Source organism: Schistocerca piceifrons, chromosome X, assembly GCF_021461385.2.
Source record: "Schistocerca piceifrons isolate TAMUIC-IGC-003096 chromosome X, iqSchPice1.1, whole genome shotgun sequence".
Classification (NCBI taxonomy): domain Eukaryota; kingdom Metazoa; phylum Arthropoda; class Insecta; order Orthoptera; family Acrididae; genus Schistocerca; species Schistocerca piceifrons.
The window spans coordinates 140428550-140449871 of NC_060149.1; the positions used below are offsets into that span (position 1 = coordinate 140428550).

Sequence of the window (21322 nt, forward strand, 5' to 3'; positions counted from 1 at the left end):
CCATGCGGGGAAGTTCGGCCGCCGTATTGCAAGTCCTTTTTCGTTGACGCCACTTCGGCGACTTGCGAGTCAATGATGATGAAATGATGATGAAGAACACACAACACTCAGTCATCACGAGGCAGACAAAATCCCTGACCCCGCCGGGAATCGAATCCAGGACCCCGTGCGCCTGAAGCGAGAACGCTACCGCAAGGCCACGAGCTGCGGACTCTGGAGACGATGTTTATCGGTCACAAGAAGAGCGAGAAATAATAGGGAAAGTTTAGCAGATCGAGAAAAAAAGGAAACAGCAATAGATATGGATGATGAGAGCATGGGTTGTAGTGACAATATGACAGGTACTGATTCCCTTTTGTACGTAATGGAGGCAACTGGAATACACGGAGAAGAAAGTTTTAATCTCCTCTTTAATGCACAGTAGATCTGGATGCGATGGAGGTTACTAGCTAGTTTGTTACACACTCGTACGGCTGAAATAGAGGAGATGGGGATAGATTTAGTGTTATGCGAATAGCTTCAGCCAAAATGCTGAATGATTAGACCTTTTATTGCAGACATGCTATGTTGATAGGTATTTGGTACCTAAGGAGAGATACCGAGGATAGTAATGACCAAGAAATCTATGAAGAAAGCAGACTGTGTGAAAATCAAGCCGGTTATCCTACCGCATCCACTGTGACAGAACAAAGGCAGGACTCAGGTAGTCAAACAACCTTTTGTAACAGGATTTGTCCTCAGCACAACATGGCAACTCTGATTGGAAGTGGCGTAACATTACACATCAGAGGTCAACGGACCACCGACGCACATGGGTCCCATGGACCGTTACTGAATTAAGTGCTCGCCTCGACTTATGACTAGGAAACGAATTGTGATGCACTGACTCTTCGTTGGAATGTGCTTGTCGAAACGTAGCACATACTCCATGGTCAGTGTACCGGGAAGGTTTACTGTATCAAATAAGATGCACAATAATATTTAACTTCCGTACACGTTGCAGTTAAGCTAACACTACTGAACGATTTATTGCTTAACATAAAGCAAAATAATTTCTGACTAATAGTTAACATACTTCATCTTATTGTATTCTGAGATTAATCATTTAATTATATCTCTTTGTCGTTGACACAAGGATAGAATTACATGAAACCGTACAGCATCGCTCAAAGTAGCCGCAGTGGCTTCGAAACATCACTACAGGGAAAGATAGTCACTCATGCACGCACACAGAGAAGTTATGTACATTACCTGTGATCGCCCATCCAAGTAGGCCGGATTTTAATGCAGTTATCGTACAGTAATTCATCATTTTTGTTGTAGGCGGCAATCCAGAAGGGCATGCAAGCATCTCCTGGAACAGGCTTCTCTTTGGACCCCTTTGTCCAGCCGTTAGGATACTGGTCGCGAGGTAGACTGACGTTCGTGCGGTAGTAGCCGCCTGGGTAGTCTGAAGGATTAATGCGAACGAGTGGTGCTGGTCCTGAAATTGCATAATTGACAAAAGTGAAATTTAGTCACATTCTGTTTCATATTTCGCTTGTTATGAGGCTTTGAAACAAAAATTCATTGTGTATGTTTGTTTTCTTCTGGACTCCCTTCACTTCTATGGCGACATTGAACATTCGAAAGCAGCTTACTTGTAATGCGAGCTTGAAGCATGATACACTCCTGGAAATGGAAAAAAGAACACATTGACACCGGTGTGTCAGACCCACCATACTTGCTCCGGACACTGCGAGAGGGCTGTACAAGCAATGATCACACGCACGGCACAGCGGACACACCAGGAACCGCGGTGTTGGCCGTCGAATGGCGCTAGCTGCGCAGCATTTGTGCACCGCCGCCGTCAGTGTCAGCCAGTTTGCCGTGGCATACGGAGCTCCATCGCAGTCTTTAACACTGGTAGCATCCCGCGACAGCGTGGACGTGAACCGTATGTGCAGTTGACGGACTTTGAGCGAGGGCGTATAGTGGGCATGCGGGAGGCCGGGTGGACGTACCGCCGAATTGCTCAACACGTGGGGCGTGAGGTCTCCACAGTACATCGATGTTGTCGCCAGTGGACGGCGGAAGGTGCACGTGCCCGTCGACCTGGGACCGGACCGCAGCGACGCACGGATGCACGCCAAGACCGTAGGATCCTACGCAGTGCCGTAGGGGACCGCACCGCCACTTCCCAGCAAATTAGGGACACTGTTGCTCCTGGGGTATCGGCGAGGACCATTCGCAACCGTCTCCATGAAGCTGGGCTACGGTCCCGCACACCGTTAGGCCGTCTTCCGCTCACGCCCCAACATCGTGCAGCCCGCCTCCAGTGGTGTCGCGACAGGCGTGAATGGAGGGACGAATGGAGACGTGTCGTCTTCAGCGATGAGAGTCGCTTCTGCCTTGGTGCCAATGATGGTCGTATGCGTGTTTGGCGCCGTGCAGGTGAGCGCCACAATCAGGACTGCATACGACCGAGGCACACAGGGCCAACACCCGGCATCATGGTGTGGGGAGCGATCTCCTACACTGGCCGTACACCACTGGTGATCGTCGAGGGGACACTGAATAGTGCACGGTACATCCAAACCGTCATCGAACCCATCGTTCTAGCATTCCTAGACCGGCAAGGGAACTTGCTGTTCCAACAGGACAATGCACGTCCGCATGTATCCCGTGCCACCCAACGTGCTCTAGAAGGTGTAAGTCAACTACCCTGGCCAGCAAGATCTCCGTATCTGTCCCCCATTGAGCATGTTTGGGACTGGATGAAGCGTCGTCTCACGCGGTCTGCACGTCCAGCACGAACGCTGGTCCAACTGAGGCGCCAGGTGGAAGTGGCATGGCAAGCCGTTCCACAGGACTACATCCAGCATCTCTACGATCGTCTCCATGGGAGAATAGCAGCCTGCATTGCTGCGAAAGGTGGATATACACTGTACTAGTGCCGACATTGTGCATGCTCTGTTGCCTGTGTCTATGTGCCTGTGGTTCTGTCAGTGTGATCATGTGATGTATCTGACCCCAGGAATGTGTCAATAAAGTTTCCCCTTCCTGGGACAATGAATTCACGGTGTTCTTATTTCAATTTCCAGGAGTGTATTATTCCATGATATTACATTTTATTTGTTACTAAGAAGAGTAAAAGCATGATACTGAGATTTATTTGTGGTTTTTACTGACAGTAATAGTCAATAGGGCAAGACGGTAAGAGTTCTTAACATGTAAATAAGAGTAATATTCGCACAACTCATTTCTGAAATAAGATGGACGCATTCGTTTCTGTGACGCTACATTTTTACTTCTTCAGTTGTAAAAATGTCCTTGGCATTCACGTATGGTGTAACAGCCACAGAACAAAATAAATTACCCAACCATCTGGAGCTTCATTATTTACTGCTTTCTGAAAACAAGCCATTTTATGTGTCTAAAATAAGTCTTAGCTACAATACATTCAATACTCTAAATATGCTCTACACGATTTATTCTTTTTATTTTTTCTTAATTCTTATATATAGTTACTTGTCCAACTTCGTCATATACGATGACCAACCTTCTTCACCCAATTCGTCCACAATTAAGAGTTTAACGGATGAACCCATACTCAAATGTGTACATATAAAATTCGAAGGAAAAGTAAATGACCTAATAATCACAAAGTAAATCTGCATTGTTAAATGATTCGACTACAAGACCAGTGAGCAGTTCACCTTTTCCATTATTTATCACTTATTCGACACAATTATTATAATGATAGAAGGTTTTCACTTCCTTTATTGCTCCGTTTCGTGTGTTCCAAAGGCATACTGCAAAATATTATCTATGGAAATGATTTTAATTGCAGGCCTGTCGTAATGAAATTGAGAAATATTGTTACCAATGCAAGTAAAAATTTACGAACTTACTTGCATTAGTTTCCAACAGCACTCTTTTCATTAAAATTTTGCCTAAATAATTTTGCTTGTCGAGACAATACTTTTAATCAACAAATGTCAGATGGGAGACGTTTTCTGTGACTACACTGCATTGTGCTAGCAGCTGTAGCGCCATCGATAAAAAGTAAACTACTTCTTTAACGCTGGAATTGTAAATCATACGCTCGACTGCAACGACAACTGCACTTCTGGCATAGCGTATGACTCCCAGAACGTACAGAATGTATAAGAACCACCTCTATAATCTGTGGGGCCAAATTATTCACACCAAAGCAAGAAAAAAGCGAATAAAGATATACAGGCCTATTACAAATGATTGAAGCGATTTCGTAAATTCACTGTAGCTCCATTCATTGACATATGGTCACGACACACTACAGATACGTAGAAAAACTCATAAAGTCTTGTTCGGCTGAAGCCGCACTTCAGGTTTCTGCCGCCAGAGCGCTCGAGAGCGCAGTGAGACAAAATGGCGACAGGAGCCGAGAAAGCGTATGTCGTGCTTGAAATGCACTCACATCAGTCAGTCATAACAGTGCAACGACACTTCAGGACGAAGTTCAACAAAGATCCACCAACTGCTAACTCCATTCGGCGATGGCATGCGCAGTTTAAAGGTTCTGGATGCCTCTGTAAGGGGAAATCAACGGGTCGGCCTGCAGTGAGCGAAGAACGGTTGAACGCGTGCGGGCAAGTTTCACGCGTAGCCGTGGAAGTCGACGAATAAAGCAAGCAGGGAGCTAAACGTACCACAGCCGACGGTTTGGAAAATCTTACGGAAAAGGCTAAAGCAGAAGCATTTCTTAAACAGGAGATTGGAAAACCGATGGATCGGTCGTGGTGGAGATCATGGTCAGCAATTCATGTCATGGCCTCCACGCTCTCCCGACTTAACCCCATGCGATTTCTTTCTGTGGGGTTATGTGAAAGATTCAGTGTTTACACCTCCTCTACCAAGAAACATGCCAGAACTGCGAGCTCGCATCAACGATGCTTTCGAACTCATTGATGGGGACATGCTGCGCCAAGTGTGGGAGGAACTTGATTATCGGCTTGATGTCTGCCGAATCACTAAAGGGGCACATATCGAACATTTGTGAATGCCTAAAAAAACTTTTTGAGTTTTTGTATGTGAGTGCAAAGCATTGTGAAAATATCTCAAATAATAAAGTTATTGTAGAGCTGTGAAATCGCTTCAATCATTTGTAATACCCCTGTACATTTGAAAATTCCTCAATTTCGAATTATCAGTGAAAGCATATTTCACAACATTCTCAAACCAGAAATTCCCAACAACGTAAAATGTCCTCTACTTGCTTTCACATGCGAGCGCATTCACATAGTATTTAGCGTCAGGTGAAAATCTTCGCGGCACGGTTTAAGTAAAACATCAGTAGCAATTTCAAGATTAACCTGTGCACTGGAAATGCAGATGATTGTCTGATAGGCCCATAGACTCTCTTACAGACCTGGCACAGGATGTGCTCCTGGAAACATGTAGAAGCATGTCGTTTATGCATGTTGGGACTCCAGCATATTTCAGTCACATAGTTCGAGATTCTCTGGACGATATCTACCACGACGGATGGATAAGAGCGTTTCCATGACCTGCACGTTCACCCAACTGCAGTCCTTCCCAACAGCAGTCCTTGGCAATATTATCTATGAAGCCACGTAAAACTGGTTTATGTAACAGTTGTACCTAATGTTCAGACGCTTCATCAGTTTATGACGGGAGTCTGCAAAACAGTTCAATACTATCTGGGGTTGTTTGAAAGAACGAGGCTGTCCCTGATCCGGTGGGTGCTTCAGCTTGAGTGCGCAGCGGCAAATGGATGTTTTGAGCATTTATTGTGAGTTACTCACTTGAGAACATTGCAAAATGTCCCTTCGCTGACAACTCAAAGAGCAAATCGTTCCAGATATATGTTTATATTAACTTTCTTCTAGTTTGATGTAAATGATAGGCACCCAATGCTTATTAACATATTTCTGTTGTAATGCGTATGTTTGATTCTGTAGTGTGGTGTGGATGAAAACTGCGTGGTGGAACGGATCGAGATATGAATTTTCGTCAGTCGAGGTCTACGGTCTACCTTTTGAGCCATCCATGTGCGTCCCACGGACCTACGTCGATTTTCAAACTGTCAGTCCTTCCATTCTCCCAGATGCGCAATGTAGTCTCTGCGGAAATTCGAAAAACAGCTGAGAAATACAGGTAGATTCAAGCTTCGGGTCGCTCCGTAATGAGTGATAGAATGATTCGGACGCTAGGTAGCTGTTTCCGACGGGAATAGCTGCGTGTTCGTATCTTCGTCTCGTACATACCTCTAGTCGCTCAAGATGGTTCAACAAATCTTGGTTTTCCTAAATTTGCGTTAATACGAAAAAATTTAGTTTCTCACTATTTCCGCGTAAGAGATGAAATAGTTTACGCTTTAACATCATCATCATCATCATCATCATGTCTCTGTTAGGGGTTAGTTCAGGATACTTTTGTTTTTTACATACTCCTTTGTTCAAACAAGAGACTAGTCACAAAGGAGATAATAGAGTGTAAACGTTGTACACCGAGATTTTCATTAAAAGGATGTAAGATTGTCACTAACAAAAATGTGATAGCTAAATGTAGTACAAAGAGTTTCCTTACGTTTTGAGAAACAGCTTTTAACAAATCTGGCATCTGCCTTACCGCTTAAAATTTTCCTTGAAGTATTCTTTTTGACTTCGAACTGCTTGAACAATGATGGCGAAGGTTGAAAAAATGTATTTGACGAATACGATGCGTAGTTTGAAGCAACGATGGTTTAGGTAAATTAAGTTTCCAGTAATCATCACAAAGGCAGCTCGGGTAGTTACATACAGGTACCGTGACACTTTCAATGCAAGACTCATTGCAGGGCGTTCGCAGAAAGTTTATGTCTCTAAAATACTAATTTTTTATAGAAAAATAGCACCACGTCGAGACAAAGTCGTCAACCAGGACTCAGATAAATCTTTTCCTGTCAAGTACGTACTTTCGTTGTGATACTGTAATGTCAAGAGGAGGAAATTTGGCGATTTGTGATATGCAAGCAATATCATTTTCTCACGCTGTTCGTCTACGAGAGTATGGATAATGTCAAGGAACAGGTACTTACAAGTGAACCTCCCCATCGCACCCCCCTCAGATTTAGTTATAAGTTGGCACAGTGGATAGGCCTTGAAAAACTGGACACAGATCAATCGAGAAAACAGGAAGAAGTTGTGTGGAACTATGAAAAAAATAAGCAAAATATACAAACTGAGTAGTCCATGTGCAAGATAGGCAACATCAAGGAGAGTGTGAGATCAGGAGCGCCGTGTTCTCGTGTTTAGCGTGAGCAGCTGGGAACGAAAGGTCCTTGGTCCAAGTCTTCCCTCGAGTGAAAAAGGCTAATTTTTTATTTTCAGACAATTATTATCTGTCCACCCGTCCGTCCGATGCGACCACTTTTTTGGGAGTGAGTATCACATCCACAAGAAAACCTAAATCGGGCAAGGTAGAAGAATCTTTTTACCCATTCGCCAAGTGTACAAGTTAAGTGGGTCGACAATATGCTCCTGTCATGTGACGCACATGCCGTCACCAGTGTCGTATAAACTATATCAGACGTGTTTTCCTGTCGAGGAATCGGTTGACCTATGACCTTGCGATCAAATGTTTTCGGTTCCCATTGGAGAGGCACGTTCTTTCGTCTACTAATAGCACGGTTTTGCGGTGCGGTCGCAAAAACCAGACACTAAACTTATTACAGTTAACAGAGGCGTCAATGAACGAACGGACAGATCATAACTTTGCGAAAATAAGGAAAGTAAACTTTTCACTCGAGGGAAGACTTGAACCAAGCACCTCGGATTCCGCAGCAGCTCACGCTAGCCACGGGACCACGGCGCTCCTGAAGGGAGACTCACCTTGATGTTGCCTGTATGGACTACTCAGTTTGTATATTTTGCTTATTTTTTTCATAGTTCCACACAACTTCTTCCTGTTTTCTCGATTGATCTGTGTTCAGTTTTTCAAGGCCTATCCACTGTGCCAACTTATAACTAAATCTGAGGGGGGTGCGATGGGGAGGTTCCCTTGTTAGAAACATTCATTACGATATGACAACGAAAAGGGAAACTCGAGGTAACTCCCGACACGTGTTGCTGCTGACGCTGTGTGTGTGTGTGTGTGTGTGTGTGTGTGTGTGTGTGTGTGTGTGTGTGTTTGTGTGTCAGTGTGAGCTAGTAGTGGTGGAGTGATACCTTCGCTGGCCTTCTGCGGCGGAGAGACGGTGAAGAGTCCCAGCCATTCAGCGTCCGGCATAGGCTCCCAGACCATCTCCAGCTGGCGCTGAATTACATTCGGACCCTCCCCATCAAGCGGTGTCTTCAGCGATGATACGGTCAGGGCCACGTTAGAGTGCTCAGAACCGCCTGAAAAGATCGAAAAACATTCAGACTTTCATTCGAATTGTCATATCAACATAAAATGCTGCGCGAGGGGAGAATGAACACGCTGAAATTTGTTTAAGAGTTCTACACCTACATCTACATTTATACCCCGCAAGCCACCCAACGGTGTGTGGCGGAGGGCACTTAACGTGCCACTGTCATTACCTCCCTTTCCTGTTCCAGTCGCGTATGGTTCGCGGAAAGAACGATTGCCGGAAAGCCTCCGTGCGCTCTCGAATCTCTCTAATTTTACATTCGTTATCTCCTCGGGAGGTGTAAGTAGTGGGAAGCAATATATTCGATACCTCATCCAGAAACGCACCCTCTCGAAACCTGGACAGCAAGCTACACCGCGATGTAGAGCGCCTCTCTTGCAGAGTCTAAAATGGTTCAAATGGCTCTGAGCACTATGGGACTTAACATCTGTGGGCATCAGTCCCCTAGAACTTAGAACTACTTAAACCTAACTAACCTAAAGACAACACACACATGCATGCCCTAGGCATGATTCGAACCTGCGACCGTAGCAGTCGCGCGGTTACGGACTGAGCGCCTAGAACCGCTAGACCACTGCGGCCGGCCTTGCAGAGTCTGCCACTTGAGTTTACTAAACATCTCCGTAACGCTATCACGCTTACCAAATAACCCTGTGGCGAAACGCGCCGCTCTTCTTTGGATCTTCTCTATCTCCTCCGTCAACCCTATCTGACACGGATCGCACACTGATGAGCAATACTCGAGTATAGGTCGAACGAGTGTTTTGTAATCCACCTCCTTTGTTTATGGACTACATTTTCTAAGGACTCTCCCAATGAATCTCAACCTGGTACCCGCCTTACCAACAATTAATTTTATATGATCATTCCACCTCAAATCGTTCCGCACGCATACTCACAGATATTTTACGGAAGCAAATTCTACCAGTGTGTGTTCCGCTATCATACAATAAAGGATCCTTCTTTCTATGTATTCGCAATACATTACATTTGTCTATGTTAAGGGTCAGTTGCCACTCCCTGCACCAAGTGCCTATCCGCTGCAGATATTCCTGCATTTCGCTACAATTTTCTAATGCTGCAACTTCTCTGTATACTTCAGCATCATCCGCGAAAAGCCGTATGGAACTTCCGACACTATCTACTAGGTCATTTATATATATTGTGAAAAGCAATGGTCCCATAACACTCCCCTGTGGCACGTCAGAGGTTACTTTAACGTCAGTAGACGTCTCTCCATTGAGAACAACATGCTGTGTTCTGTTTGCTAAAAACTCTTCAATCCAGCCACACAGCTGGTCTGATATTCCGTAGGCTCTTACTTTGTTTATCAGGCGACAGTGCAGAACTGTATCGAACGCCTTCCGGAAGTCAAGGAAAATAGCATCTACCTGGGAGCCTGTATCTAATATTTTCTGGGTCTCATGAACAAATAAAGCGAGTTGGGCCTCACACGATCGCTGTTTCAGGAATCCAAGTTGATTCCTACAGAGTAGATTCTGGGTTTCCAGAAACGACATGATACGCGAGCAAAAAACATGTTCTAAAATTCTACAACAGATCTACGTCAGAGATATAGGTCTATAGTTTTCCGCATCTGCTCGACGACCCTTCTTGAAGACTGGGACTACCTGTGCTCTTTTCCAATCATCTGGAACCTTCCAAGAAAGTGTGCTAAATAAAATGATGAAGGAAGTTTATAACTTAAAGGCTTGTTGTTATCGAGGACATTAGATTAGGAGCAGAATCTTATTTGGGCAAGAATGCAGCAGAAACTTGGCAAATACCATTTTGCAGGTAGTGGCCAATGAAGGGAAAGTTTGATAGGACTCAGTTTGATGCACCAAAGAACAGTCAATCTGATAATGGAGAGAAGTTTGAGGGGGGTAGGGGTTAATTTGACAAGGGAGAGGGGTTTGAGGGGGCGGGGGTTAAAATTGGAGAGGGAGACTTAGAGATGAATATAGCAAGCTGGTTCAAATGGACGTAGATTTCAGTAGTTACATAGAGATGATGAGACTTGTACATAACGGTCGACCATGAAGAGCCGTAACAAACCAGTCTTTGGACTGGACATCATAACAGTAACAATAATTACTGGGTATTAACGGCAAAATAAAGACCTTTCCTTATTCAGAACGAAATTTTCACTCTGCAGCGGGGTGTGCGCTGATATGAAACTTCCTGGCAACAAATTAAAACGGTGTGCCGGACCGAAACTCGAACTCGAGACCTTTCCCTTTCACGGGTAAGTGCTCTACCAATCTACCAATTTTTTTTATTTTTTTTATTTTATTTTATTTATTTATTATTTATTTTTTTTTTTTTGTCGTAGTGGACGTCACATGACATCCGTCGAAGTTCGTTGTTTATCTCTTCACTCAGTTTTTTTTTTTTTTTTATTGCAGAGAGCAACCAGCTCTCTGACCGAACACGCTGAGTTACCGTGCCGGCACCATCTAAGCTACCCAAGCACGACTCATGCCCCCTTCTCACAGCTTTATTTCCGCCAGTACCTCGTCTCCTACCTTCCAAACTTCACAGAAGCTCTCCTGCGAGTTCGAGTCTCGGTCCTGCACACAGTTTTAATCTGCCAGGAAGTTTCACCTTTCCTTATTGATTGCAGATATTTAAGTCAATACCTTCAGCTCATAATATCCTCCAGGTGGGAGGGGGGGCTTGGAGTGATACTGATAAGGAGGGATTTACGCTGAAATGTCTCGACCAGAACCAAAATCTAGTTTCCCATGTAATTAGAAGAGTTACTTTAATCATAAATCGTCGGATGGCAAGAGGATACTGTCTTCAATTGAAGTATGCCAATGTGGATATTCACCAGCCTTTGAGCAAATAATGCCTTATTAAAGTTTGGAAAGATGGGTAAATATCAGACACAATTCGTGTTTGGCAAGGGTAAGATGGTGATCTTTTCTTAGAAACAGAATAATAATGGATTTAATATTTTGTGTTAGCGTAACATAGTACGCAAACCGGTGATTAACGTTTCTAACGCAGGACGCAAAAGTCTGTTTAGCAGCTAATCAGACGAGAGTGCAGATCAACGTATACAGGTTGTTTCAAAGCCTTTGAATCAAACGTCTAGGAGTGACAGAACACCTCATAAGGAACTATTCTGTTAGTAACAAAATGTTTGCTGACGCTTCACGGTGACGCTAGGTGTATTTTTATTGAAGTCACCTGCCCTAGGACTGCAAGAGGTCACCGAACTAGCGGTGTCTGCATACCAACTGTGCTTTATCTGCATATTACCTACCCCAACAAATTGGTAGAATGATTTTCAACAAGAAAACCTTAAGAATGAGAGCAAGTAGAGACCGATATTTTAGAAGAGAATCAGTAACATTAATTTTATATGTGTACATAATTTTAATTTTATATATGTATATTAAGGTGGGACGGCCAGTGATCTCTTCACTGGAGATGCACGCCAGACTCGAACTCTTACGGCAGTCGGCGAAATGTCGCGAGTAATGAGGTTAATGGGCAAGGGGCACTACATTAGTTGTGTGTGGATGTATTGAAAATTTGGGTCTGACGTGAAGCGTGCTAGGGCGGTCCGCGCAGTTGTGATGACACATGTGTCCAGATGGCTTAGTGGTAAGAGCATCTGTCTAGTAAGTAGGAGACCCGGGTTCCAAACCCGGTCGAGCACAAATTTTCAGCCGGCCACTGTGGCCGAGTGGTTCTAGGGGCTTCAGTCCGGAACCGCGCTGCTGCTACGGTCGCAGGTTCGAATCCTGCCTCGGGCATGGATGTTTATGATGTCCTTGGGTTGGTTAGGTTTAAGCAGCTCAAAGTCTAGGGGTCTGATGACCTTAGATGTTAAGTCCCATAGTGCTTAGAGCCATTTGAACCATTTGAACAAATTTTCAACTTTGTCCATCGATTTCAGCCAGTGCACGCTTCAGCCAATGTCTGTAATCCTTTTGTGTGTTTAACTTTTAACTTTGCTCGGCCTACGCCCTTTCACGAGGTGCAGAAGACTTGATTATAGGCAACACGCATTGCAAACGCACGCCACATAGCGCCTAAGCCCTGGCGCCTCTCACAGAGCCTTCAGCAAACATTTTGTCTCCAGCAAAAGTTGTTCCCTGTGATGTGATCTATCACCCCTGGACGTTTGATGCAAGGACTTTGAAATACCTTCTATATTCCGCAATTCACTATACAGTGCATGATGGAAATTACTTCGTAAAAAGGCGATTTTCTGTCCCATTGCCTTACCGTATTGAGCGAAGGAAAGCCGACTGTCTAAACGCCTCCTTTTTACGTGCCTTAATCTTGCTTATATTATCCCTCTATGCACGAGCTCGACAAATTTGTAACGCTTATCATAGATTGTTCAATTTGGATAGGGAGAAGCATTTTCCCGGAGTCGCCGTGCGTGGCAGATTCGTAATGCTTCAGACTGAAAGTATGAGAAGTTACGCTGCACTGTGTGAATTTCTTCAACTACTTGAACAGTTGCATCTTGGGAGTTATGTGTAACTTGGACGCGTGTATTTCACGTGTTGATATTTGTTATTACTGATCTTGAAAAACATAGGTTATCAACTTTAAATAAATATTACGTGACGGAGGTAATTTCGAGGTATAAATAGGTAAAAAAATTATTGTGGGACATTATTCCTAGAATTTATGAGCGTATTTTTAAACGTTACAAATTTGTCAACTTAGGTAATATAGTATTTTTTAGGTAGTATATCCTGCAGTATTTTATGAAAAGTAGAGAAGTGTTATCGCTCGTGAGGCTGGCGGAGAGAGAGATGACTGTTGCATGAGTCTTTCCTCTAGCAGTACCACTAAGTAATGTGAACCGACGGGATAATAAGACCAAAGAAAGTCCTGAATTTGACTGTCCATCAATTATTCTTCCCTACAATGAGTTTACGGGAGGTGTGGATCTTTTAGATTCACTAATTGTATTATACAGAATTTATATGATGGCAGTAAATCCACGGCTACTGCATAGGAGAGACTGTGACTCTCTTGGTATACCTAAAAATAAGCAGAGGCCACTTCGCCAGTTCAAAGCCGAAGTAGCTGATGCCCTGTGCAAAATGAACAAGGGTGTAAGTGGGAGAAGTGTAGATACTGAATATACAAAATACTATAGGGTAGGGCATGCATCAAACCCAGTTCCGCAAAAGGTTGTTCTTCAGGACAATATTGGACATTGGCCAGTTATGTCTGCCAATAGAGGTAGGTGCAAGATGCCAAAACTGCAAAGGATTCCATCAATTATCTTCCAGACGTGCAATGTTTATTTGTGTACAGAGGTAAAAGCGAACTGTTCTCTGTACTTTCATAAACAATAAAAGCTATGGGGGTCAAAAGTTTCAAATTGTTAAATATTTCCATATGTCAGAAAAGTATATATGTCATTATTCACACGCCAAAATATAATTTACCTGCCGGCTGTAAGATGCCTAACGTAACAAATATGTGACGCTACGAAATATAGCATATAAACTAGATTTACTGTATTTTTATCGGTATAGGTTTATTGTGAACCTCAAGTAACACAAATATAGCATTTAGAACGTTTTGTCTTAATTGCTTCATAACTCTGTCCATAGAGGGTGATCCTTGCGTGAGAATTACGATGATGACATTAAATTGTCGATCAGCCCTCATCTAATAAAGATCCTCTAAATTTAGCTAAGTTTCACCAGAGCAACATCGCATTTCCTCCTGAGATTCCCATTCAAGTACTTTCATATGTGCTATATCGACCTGCTACGATCCTTGCAGCACGACTCTCAATTCTTTCGATGTCTTGTGCCACACGTAAAATGTAAGAGCTACAATTCTCTGGAATTAGTCGTACTTACGATCGTATACGAGTTCCTCTATAAGTGCACACCACATTTCCAAAACCCTTCCAGATATCAAAATCTTCTATTCATCTCCTCTACTTATATTTTACATGTTTCTCCGACTTGATATTGCTTCTTAGTATAATCCCTGTATATTTAAACGCTGTGACTTGTCCAAGATGTTTACCACTAATCTAGTAATCGGGCATTATTGGGTTATTATGGACGTACTCTTACATTTAACCACCCGCCATAGTAGCCATCCGTGTAAAAGCGCCAGCGTCGGATCGGATCCGCCCGGCCGATTAACGACGAGGTTCGGCGTGCCGGCCAACCTGGGTGTGGTTTTTAGGCGGTTTTCCACATTCCACTACGTGAATACCCGGCTGGTACCCGAGACCAGCCGCAGTTACACCATTCGCTAACATTTCGAAAACTTTCGCTCACTGTCACACGAATAACACTACTCGCAGACAGCTGTCATCCGGCCACGCCTTAAACTAACAATGCCAAATCCGTTAGCAGCCATGCAGACCCTGCGCCAATGTGTTTCAAAGGCACAAGAAAAAGAAGAAGAAGAAGCAAAAGAAGGTACTCATACATTTACCCCTATTTGTGGAGAGCAGCCATTCATTACACATTGTGGAAATTTATGCAAGCTTTTCTACGTTTCCTTATGATCATCACCGAAAAAAAAATGGCTCTGAGCACTATGGGACTCAACTGCTGAGGTCATTAGTCCCCTAGAACTTAGAACTAGTTAAACTTAACTAACCTAAGGACATCACAAACATCCATGCCCGAGGCAGGATTCGAACCTGCGACCGTAGCGGTCTTGCGGTTCCAGACTGCAGCGCCTTTAACCGCACGGCCACTTCGGCCGGCTGATCATCACCGAGCGAGGTGGTGCAATGGGTTGCACGCTGGGCTCGCATTCGGAAGGACAACGATTCAAATCCGCGTCTGGCCATCCAGATTTAGGTTTTCTGTGATTTTCCTAAATTGCTCCAGGCAAATGCCAGTAGTTCCTTGGAAAGGACATGGCTGAATTTCTCCCCCATCCTCGAAATATTCCGACTATGTTCTCCGTCTCTAATGATTTTCACATCGACGGGACATTTAAAACTAATCTTCATTTATTAGCCGGCCGGTGTGGCCGTGCGGTTCCAGGCCCTTCAGTCTGGAACCGCGTGTCCGCTACGGTCGCAGGTTTGAATCCTGCCTCGGGCATGGATGTGTGTGATGTCCTTAGGTTAGTTAGGTTTAAGTAGTTCTAAGTTCTAGGGGACTGATGACCACAGATGTTAAGTCCCATAGTGCTCAGAGCCATTTTTTTTTTTCATTTATTATGATCATCCAACCACGATACTTGTTCTGTATATCCTACCAGATAAAACATTTATATATACTGAGACTATTAACGGTCCTATTTCGCTGCCTTTGGACACATGCGATCTTCCTTTCGTTTCTGTTGAACATTCGAAGGTCAGTAAAACGTACTGGGCTCTATTACATCCATAGTTCACATTGTTGCCAGCATTTAATAGGTTTAGGATAATTTTCGTAGTGATTTAGCTATTTTTATTCTGCCCAATAGATGATTAACGTCATGACGAATTTCTCATTTACTTTTGTTGAACCAAAAAACACAGTAGACAAGTAATCGATTTCGTAGTCGAGCAAACAAAGAATTGTGGTTCCTAATCTCTCCTAGTTTCATATATTTTGCAGGTCAACACTTTATGTACTTTACTTAATCTTCACCTATTATTCTTCAAGTATCCAAGGATTTTCTGTACAAGGCAGCCAGCGTTAGCAGTCGGGCGGGCATAAGATATGTATGAATATGATTTGTATCATACAATATGATCATCATGAGAAACCACAGGGCACTACAAAATCGAAGGACTTACAGACTTTTAAAATGAAAGTTACGAACCCGCGATCCTTTCGTTATTGGCAACTCTACTAAGCGAGCAGATACATCTGAGCAGGCCAATATCATATTTTTACTTCCGTCAACTCTGGTCCGCTACAAGCCTTTCTAGTTCACGACTTGCGTGGCAGGTGTCTGTAAGTGTAACTGTTTTTGGAAAGGGTACTGTGTTAGCTGACCATAAACTAAAGTGTCGTGCTTAATTTGCTGAGAAAGGATGTCTGCATATAGTACTCCAACTTAAATTATCTCCTTCACGGTTGCCGACATCAACGTCCCTTCGGATTAGCATCAACAGTGTAGTGTCTCCATGAAACACTGAGCAGAATTTTGGAAATCTACCCTTGTGATCAGCAACTCTACCCAGTTTCTTCGTCCATTAGTTTCTGAAATGACTACCACAGAGTCGAGAGGCAGCACACAAGCAGCTGGTTGATAATACATGAAAGTCTGTTAATGTAAATACCGTACGGTATTAATCTTACCCAGAATCTTCCGACCATCGAAGTGTATTTATTATTCTGCTGTGGAGCAGCAGCTAACTCGTTTTTGCAGCCATGATTTGAATAGCAAAGAGAAAATAATATACCACCACACCCAAACTAAACTTAGAAGAATAATATTAGCAGAGTATAGAAGGCTACTATAAAAATTGTAACTGATATTAGTTCTGCAACATACTGCAGAGACTTCTTCAGTAAACTTGGTATTTTGACGACTGTTTCGCAATATGATAATCATTAATATTTTTTGTTGTTATCAATATTTCTCCTTTCTTAAAAACATAGTACAAAGCGTGAATATAATACCAGGAGCAAAAACTGTTTTTTAAAAGTCTTCAAAGGTTTGACATTTTTATAGAACGGAGTCAGATGTTTGGATACTGCCTGACAAATTGCATGAAATATCTTTCGAGAAATGCGGTTGAGTTCAACACCGAAGTAGTGAACTACCTGTTGTAGAAAGTAGAATGAAGTTTATTCGTCTCATAAAACAGTTACAAATCAAAGATTTTTGTACTAGGGGCACGTCAAATTACTTTAAAAAATAAGGTTATAATAATTACCATATTTAAGCAGGCATTTCTGAATTTTTAGACATGAACTTTTAACCAGAACGTATATAACACTTATTGTCATTTTGCAGCTTGCAATACAACTTATACAAATATTAACGATTTATTATGCAATATATAATCTTTATTGTTTCTTTTCTTTTCAAATTGCTAAACTGTCCTGAATGAATTCTTCAATTGGATAATAACATTTTTCCACTAGTGTATCAAATAACAATCTCTTCAGTGGGTCAAACTCGATATTTAACAGATTTATGTTATTTAATTTAGTGTAAATTTTTAACACCGTGTACAATGGTGTTTGAGCGTAAGGTTTTAAATTATGAGAGGGAAGTTTGAAACTGTGTCTGTGACGAGTACTGTAATTGTGATTGAAATGAAAGTTAATGTACAGAGAAGGAATAGTTAGTATTTCCAATTTTTTAAATAATGGGCGACACGGTGTTCTTTTTTGGACTAAACACATGTTTCTTATGATTCTCTTTTGAAGTGTAAGTAACCTCGGGCTGTTCGTAGAGTTTCCCAGAAATACTTCCACTCCACTGAAGAATATCTTCACAGAATCTCTTAAAACCTAGTGTTTCAGGTTGTAATACAATTAAAATTAACATTATAGTACGATAATCGTTCTCAAAGTTATTTATTGCATTACATTTAAATTAAATGTACATCCATGACTTCTTTTCGCTTGTCAGGGACCTCTCTCAGCTCAGCGGAATACAAAGAATGTGACACATGTAATATAAAGGTCTATTTTCATATGTTATAAGATGGTTCAGCCACTTGCTTCAGTTCTCCACATAACAGGTAAAGAAACCAAGGTAAATTCATTTTAATCGAACATATTTCACATTTATAAATGAAAACACATGCCACGAAAGTCCTATGTTTTTTTCCCAGACTTCGATCAATAACTTTATTGTGAATCTTGGAATTTTCCAGGAGATGTTCGCGAGTGCAATTGGTAATCGTTTCTTGTCACACACGAAGTTTTATCTGGGAATTTGCCAAGCAACTTCAGGTGAGCCGTCAAAGATCGACATGACAGTCACACGAAGATGTTTGGCAAGTCTCTAGATGAAATGTCGTGCGTGGTAAAAAATGACGACCACCTGCACTCCCGAAACATCATCAAGTGAACAACGCCATTGTCAGATAAGTGACTGTCATAGTCAAAGACGATAGTATGTTTATGAATAAGTTTGGCAGAGGTATAATAGCTGAAACATGTGTTGTAAATTCGCCTAGAGTGTAAGTTAGTTGTGATAGTTTAGCCGTAGCTAAAGTAATCAAAAGTAAGCAATGAATTATTGTGAAGGAAGGGTTATTGCACGTAAGGAGAAATATCGCATTTTACGTCAAAACTGCCACAATTAAAATAAAAATTATGAGAGTTGTAAAATTACCGTAGACTATCACAAGTAAGCGTACACTACAGTAGTTCTAGTACCATTCGTCAGTAACGATTGTAACCGTATAACCTGTACGTTAGGTGTGTTACATACCTATTGGGCGTTACATGATTACGATCACTTTGTTTGTGTATGTGATCAGTATCTTACTAGGTTCCTCTAGAAGGCAAAAGTGGTGGACCATCTAGAAACTGAGCGGGGAGACAGTAAGGGCCGCATAACCCACTTCTTCATAGTTATCCTCCTGTCTGTTACTTAAAAATAAACAGTATTTAATAGCAAAATTGAAATTGTCAACATTTCATTCGGATTTTATTCGAAAATTATTGATCTGTAACGTGCAACAGGTGGAGATTCTAGTAAAAATAGGGAACAATACAATTTATCACAATGAGCTAGAAAACAAAAGTTTCTCAAAAAAGACAGCATTAAAAAATCAACAACAAAATAAAAAATATCAGACATGGCGTCAACATTTCGTCGAGCTTATGTAATACGTGTTCCTGTTTTTCGTAAACAATCTTCGTACTTGTCAACAAGAACAGAAAACTTGCCTTTGATCACGATAAAGAACGTTCTACTGAGTACAAAAAACAACAATAATAATATAGGTGCTTTCATGTTTGTGCGTTTAAACTGTACTTGCATCAGAAGTAATTGGTTTGGTTACATAAAAGCTAAGAAGTTATGCGATTAACCAGTTTTTATTACTTATAAAATACAATTTATATTTCGTAAGGATATAAAATATACAATAGACTAAAACTGAACGATTATTTGCAAAGAAACAGAAAGCAAAGAGAAGTCGTCGGCTCCCAGCGTCTCTCTCACATATTCATTTATGTTTCTTTCCCTACCAATGCCACCAGTAGTACGGTAATCGTATCATTTACCACGCCGTTTATATACTGTACCAAAACGACCGAACCGAAGTTTTAGTTGAAAGCAAATCTAAAACTGAGTAATAATGAGGTAACTACTTACCTTCTTACATTGCACAGTTTTGCTTACAAATAATTATTGATGCCAGTACCTTTGAAGGTTTTTGGGGTGATACCTTTCTACGACAGTAGTGTCAAACTTCTGCAAAGGTAACTGGTACGAACAACTATTACAAATTATGTACAAGTGAGCTAGACAGAGTAAGAATTATACATTTAAAATTTTTCCGTTGATGGTTCGTGTTTAGGTAACGCGTATCAGGCGAATCACTAATGTCATATCGCTTAACGCAGCAACGCGCGCCATTCAGAAATTTCATCCTAAAAAGTAAGCTGCGAATAGAGCGCGGGACTTACTGTGAGCGAGGACAGCGGAGAGCTGCAGCAGCAGGAGCAGCAGCATCATGGTTGCAGCTCGGCCCACGGATCGCAGCGAAATGGCGGCGCCGGCCGCTGCGCTCCATATGTACCTACTCCGTCCCCGCTGCCCTTCAATTGAATAACGACACCCAATTGCACTTCCCGTCTGCACCCTCCAGCTGGCGATTGGATAATGCTTCAATCTGGCGCTATCAACGCTCGTTGGCAGAACCGTCGAGAAGCTCCTGCAGACTCCCTCGCCGACGTGCACTCGACTCTGAGGTCACCTTCAGTGCCGGATAGGTCACTTAACAGGAGTTGGCAAATGCCACGGGCCCTGCGCATCAGGGGCCCCCGGCAACGCGCTTGGGCTTCAACAAATATTTCAAGTTAGATACGAATGGTATTTCCTGCCGCCCAGCGGAAAGACGGTGGCGTCCAAATCTGCAATGAGTAATAACGAATTCAACTTATATCTGAAAGTGAGCCTTAGACACACCGTACATCATGTGTCGTAAGTTGGCTACACCGCAAAAGTCACAAGGGAATTTCCAAACGTTGTCCGAGCTAGTTGTAATAACCGATCAAGTACGCGGGGCGTTCAATAATTAATGCAACCCATTTTTTCTCGGCCAATTTCGGTTGAAAAAAATATAGAATTTGTTGTGGGACATTCTAGAATATTCCCAATTCAGCCCCTATAGTTTCATGAAATTCCGATAGGTGATGCCGTTACACGAAGCCTTCAAAATGGCGTGTGTAAAGGCGCGTTTACACTGAGTTCGCGACATTGTTCATAACATTGTTCGCAACATTGTTCGTGGCTAGTAATGGACTACCGATGTTCGCAACGTGTTGTCAACACAAAATCAGTGTTCCACGGCTGTGTCGGTAGAGATCAAAGAAACATTGTTCGTGGCCTGCTACCACTAAATTCCGCTAGCAGTATTAGTGTTCGTTTGCTCTTAGCGAGCCTGTATACAGACAGAGTGGCCATAGGTGAAGTTGCCCGTGATTGGTTGATTAGCTTTGGTGCCATTTTTATGCCAAACGTCTCTCGCGCTTCCTATGTTCCTCGTGCTTTTGAGTTGAATTGAAGTTCAGAGGACTTTTGGAAATGATTGAAAAGTATTTGAATTACTGAGAGACTTATGCGTTGTGCATGCATGTTAGATTTAGTTGTATATCGTTTTTAGTACGTAATTAGCGTTTGCGATCGAGTTGAAATAATGAAGCGTTTTGTGGTGAAGTCGGTAGGCCTACATGTTTGAAGTAAACACGTTAGTAATTGTACAGTATTGTTTTTGACATCTGTAATTCGTTCTGCAGACGTTCGTAAACGATGCCACGTTGTGCTGCATTTGGTTGTTCCAATAGAGTC

General features: G+C 42.4%; 1 protein-coding gene across 1 annotated transcript in view; it reads right to left on the bottom strand.

Annotated features, from left to right (window-relative positions):
* Positions 1–20093, bottom strand: part of LOC124721575 (PI-PLC X domain-containing protein 1-like) — an 86606-nt gene extending 66513 nt beyond the window's left edge. The window contains exons 1-3 of the mRNA XM_047246617.1: positions 19939–20093; positions 8193–8363; positions 1252–1483 (exon numbers count right to left, since the gene is read on the bottom strand). Coding sequence (XP_047102573.1) covers positions 1252–1483; positions 8193–8363; positions 19939–19987 — 452 coding nt within the window. The 5' untranslated portion in view covers positions 19988–20093. The remainder of the gene's footprint in view (positions 1–1251; positions 1484–8192; positions 8364–19938) is intronic.
* Between the last annotated feature and the right edge of the window lie 1229 nt (positions 20094–21322).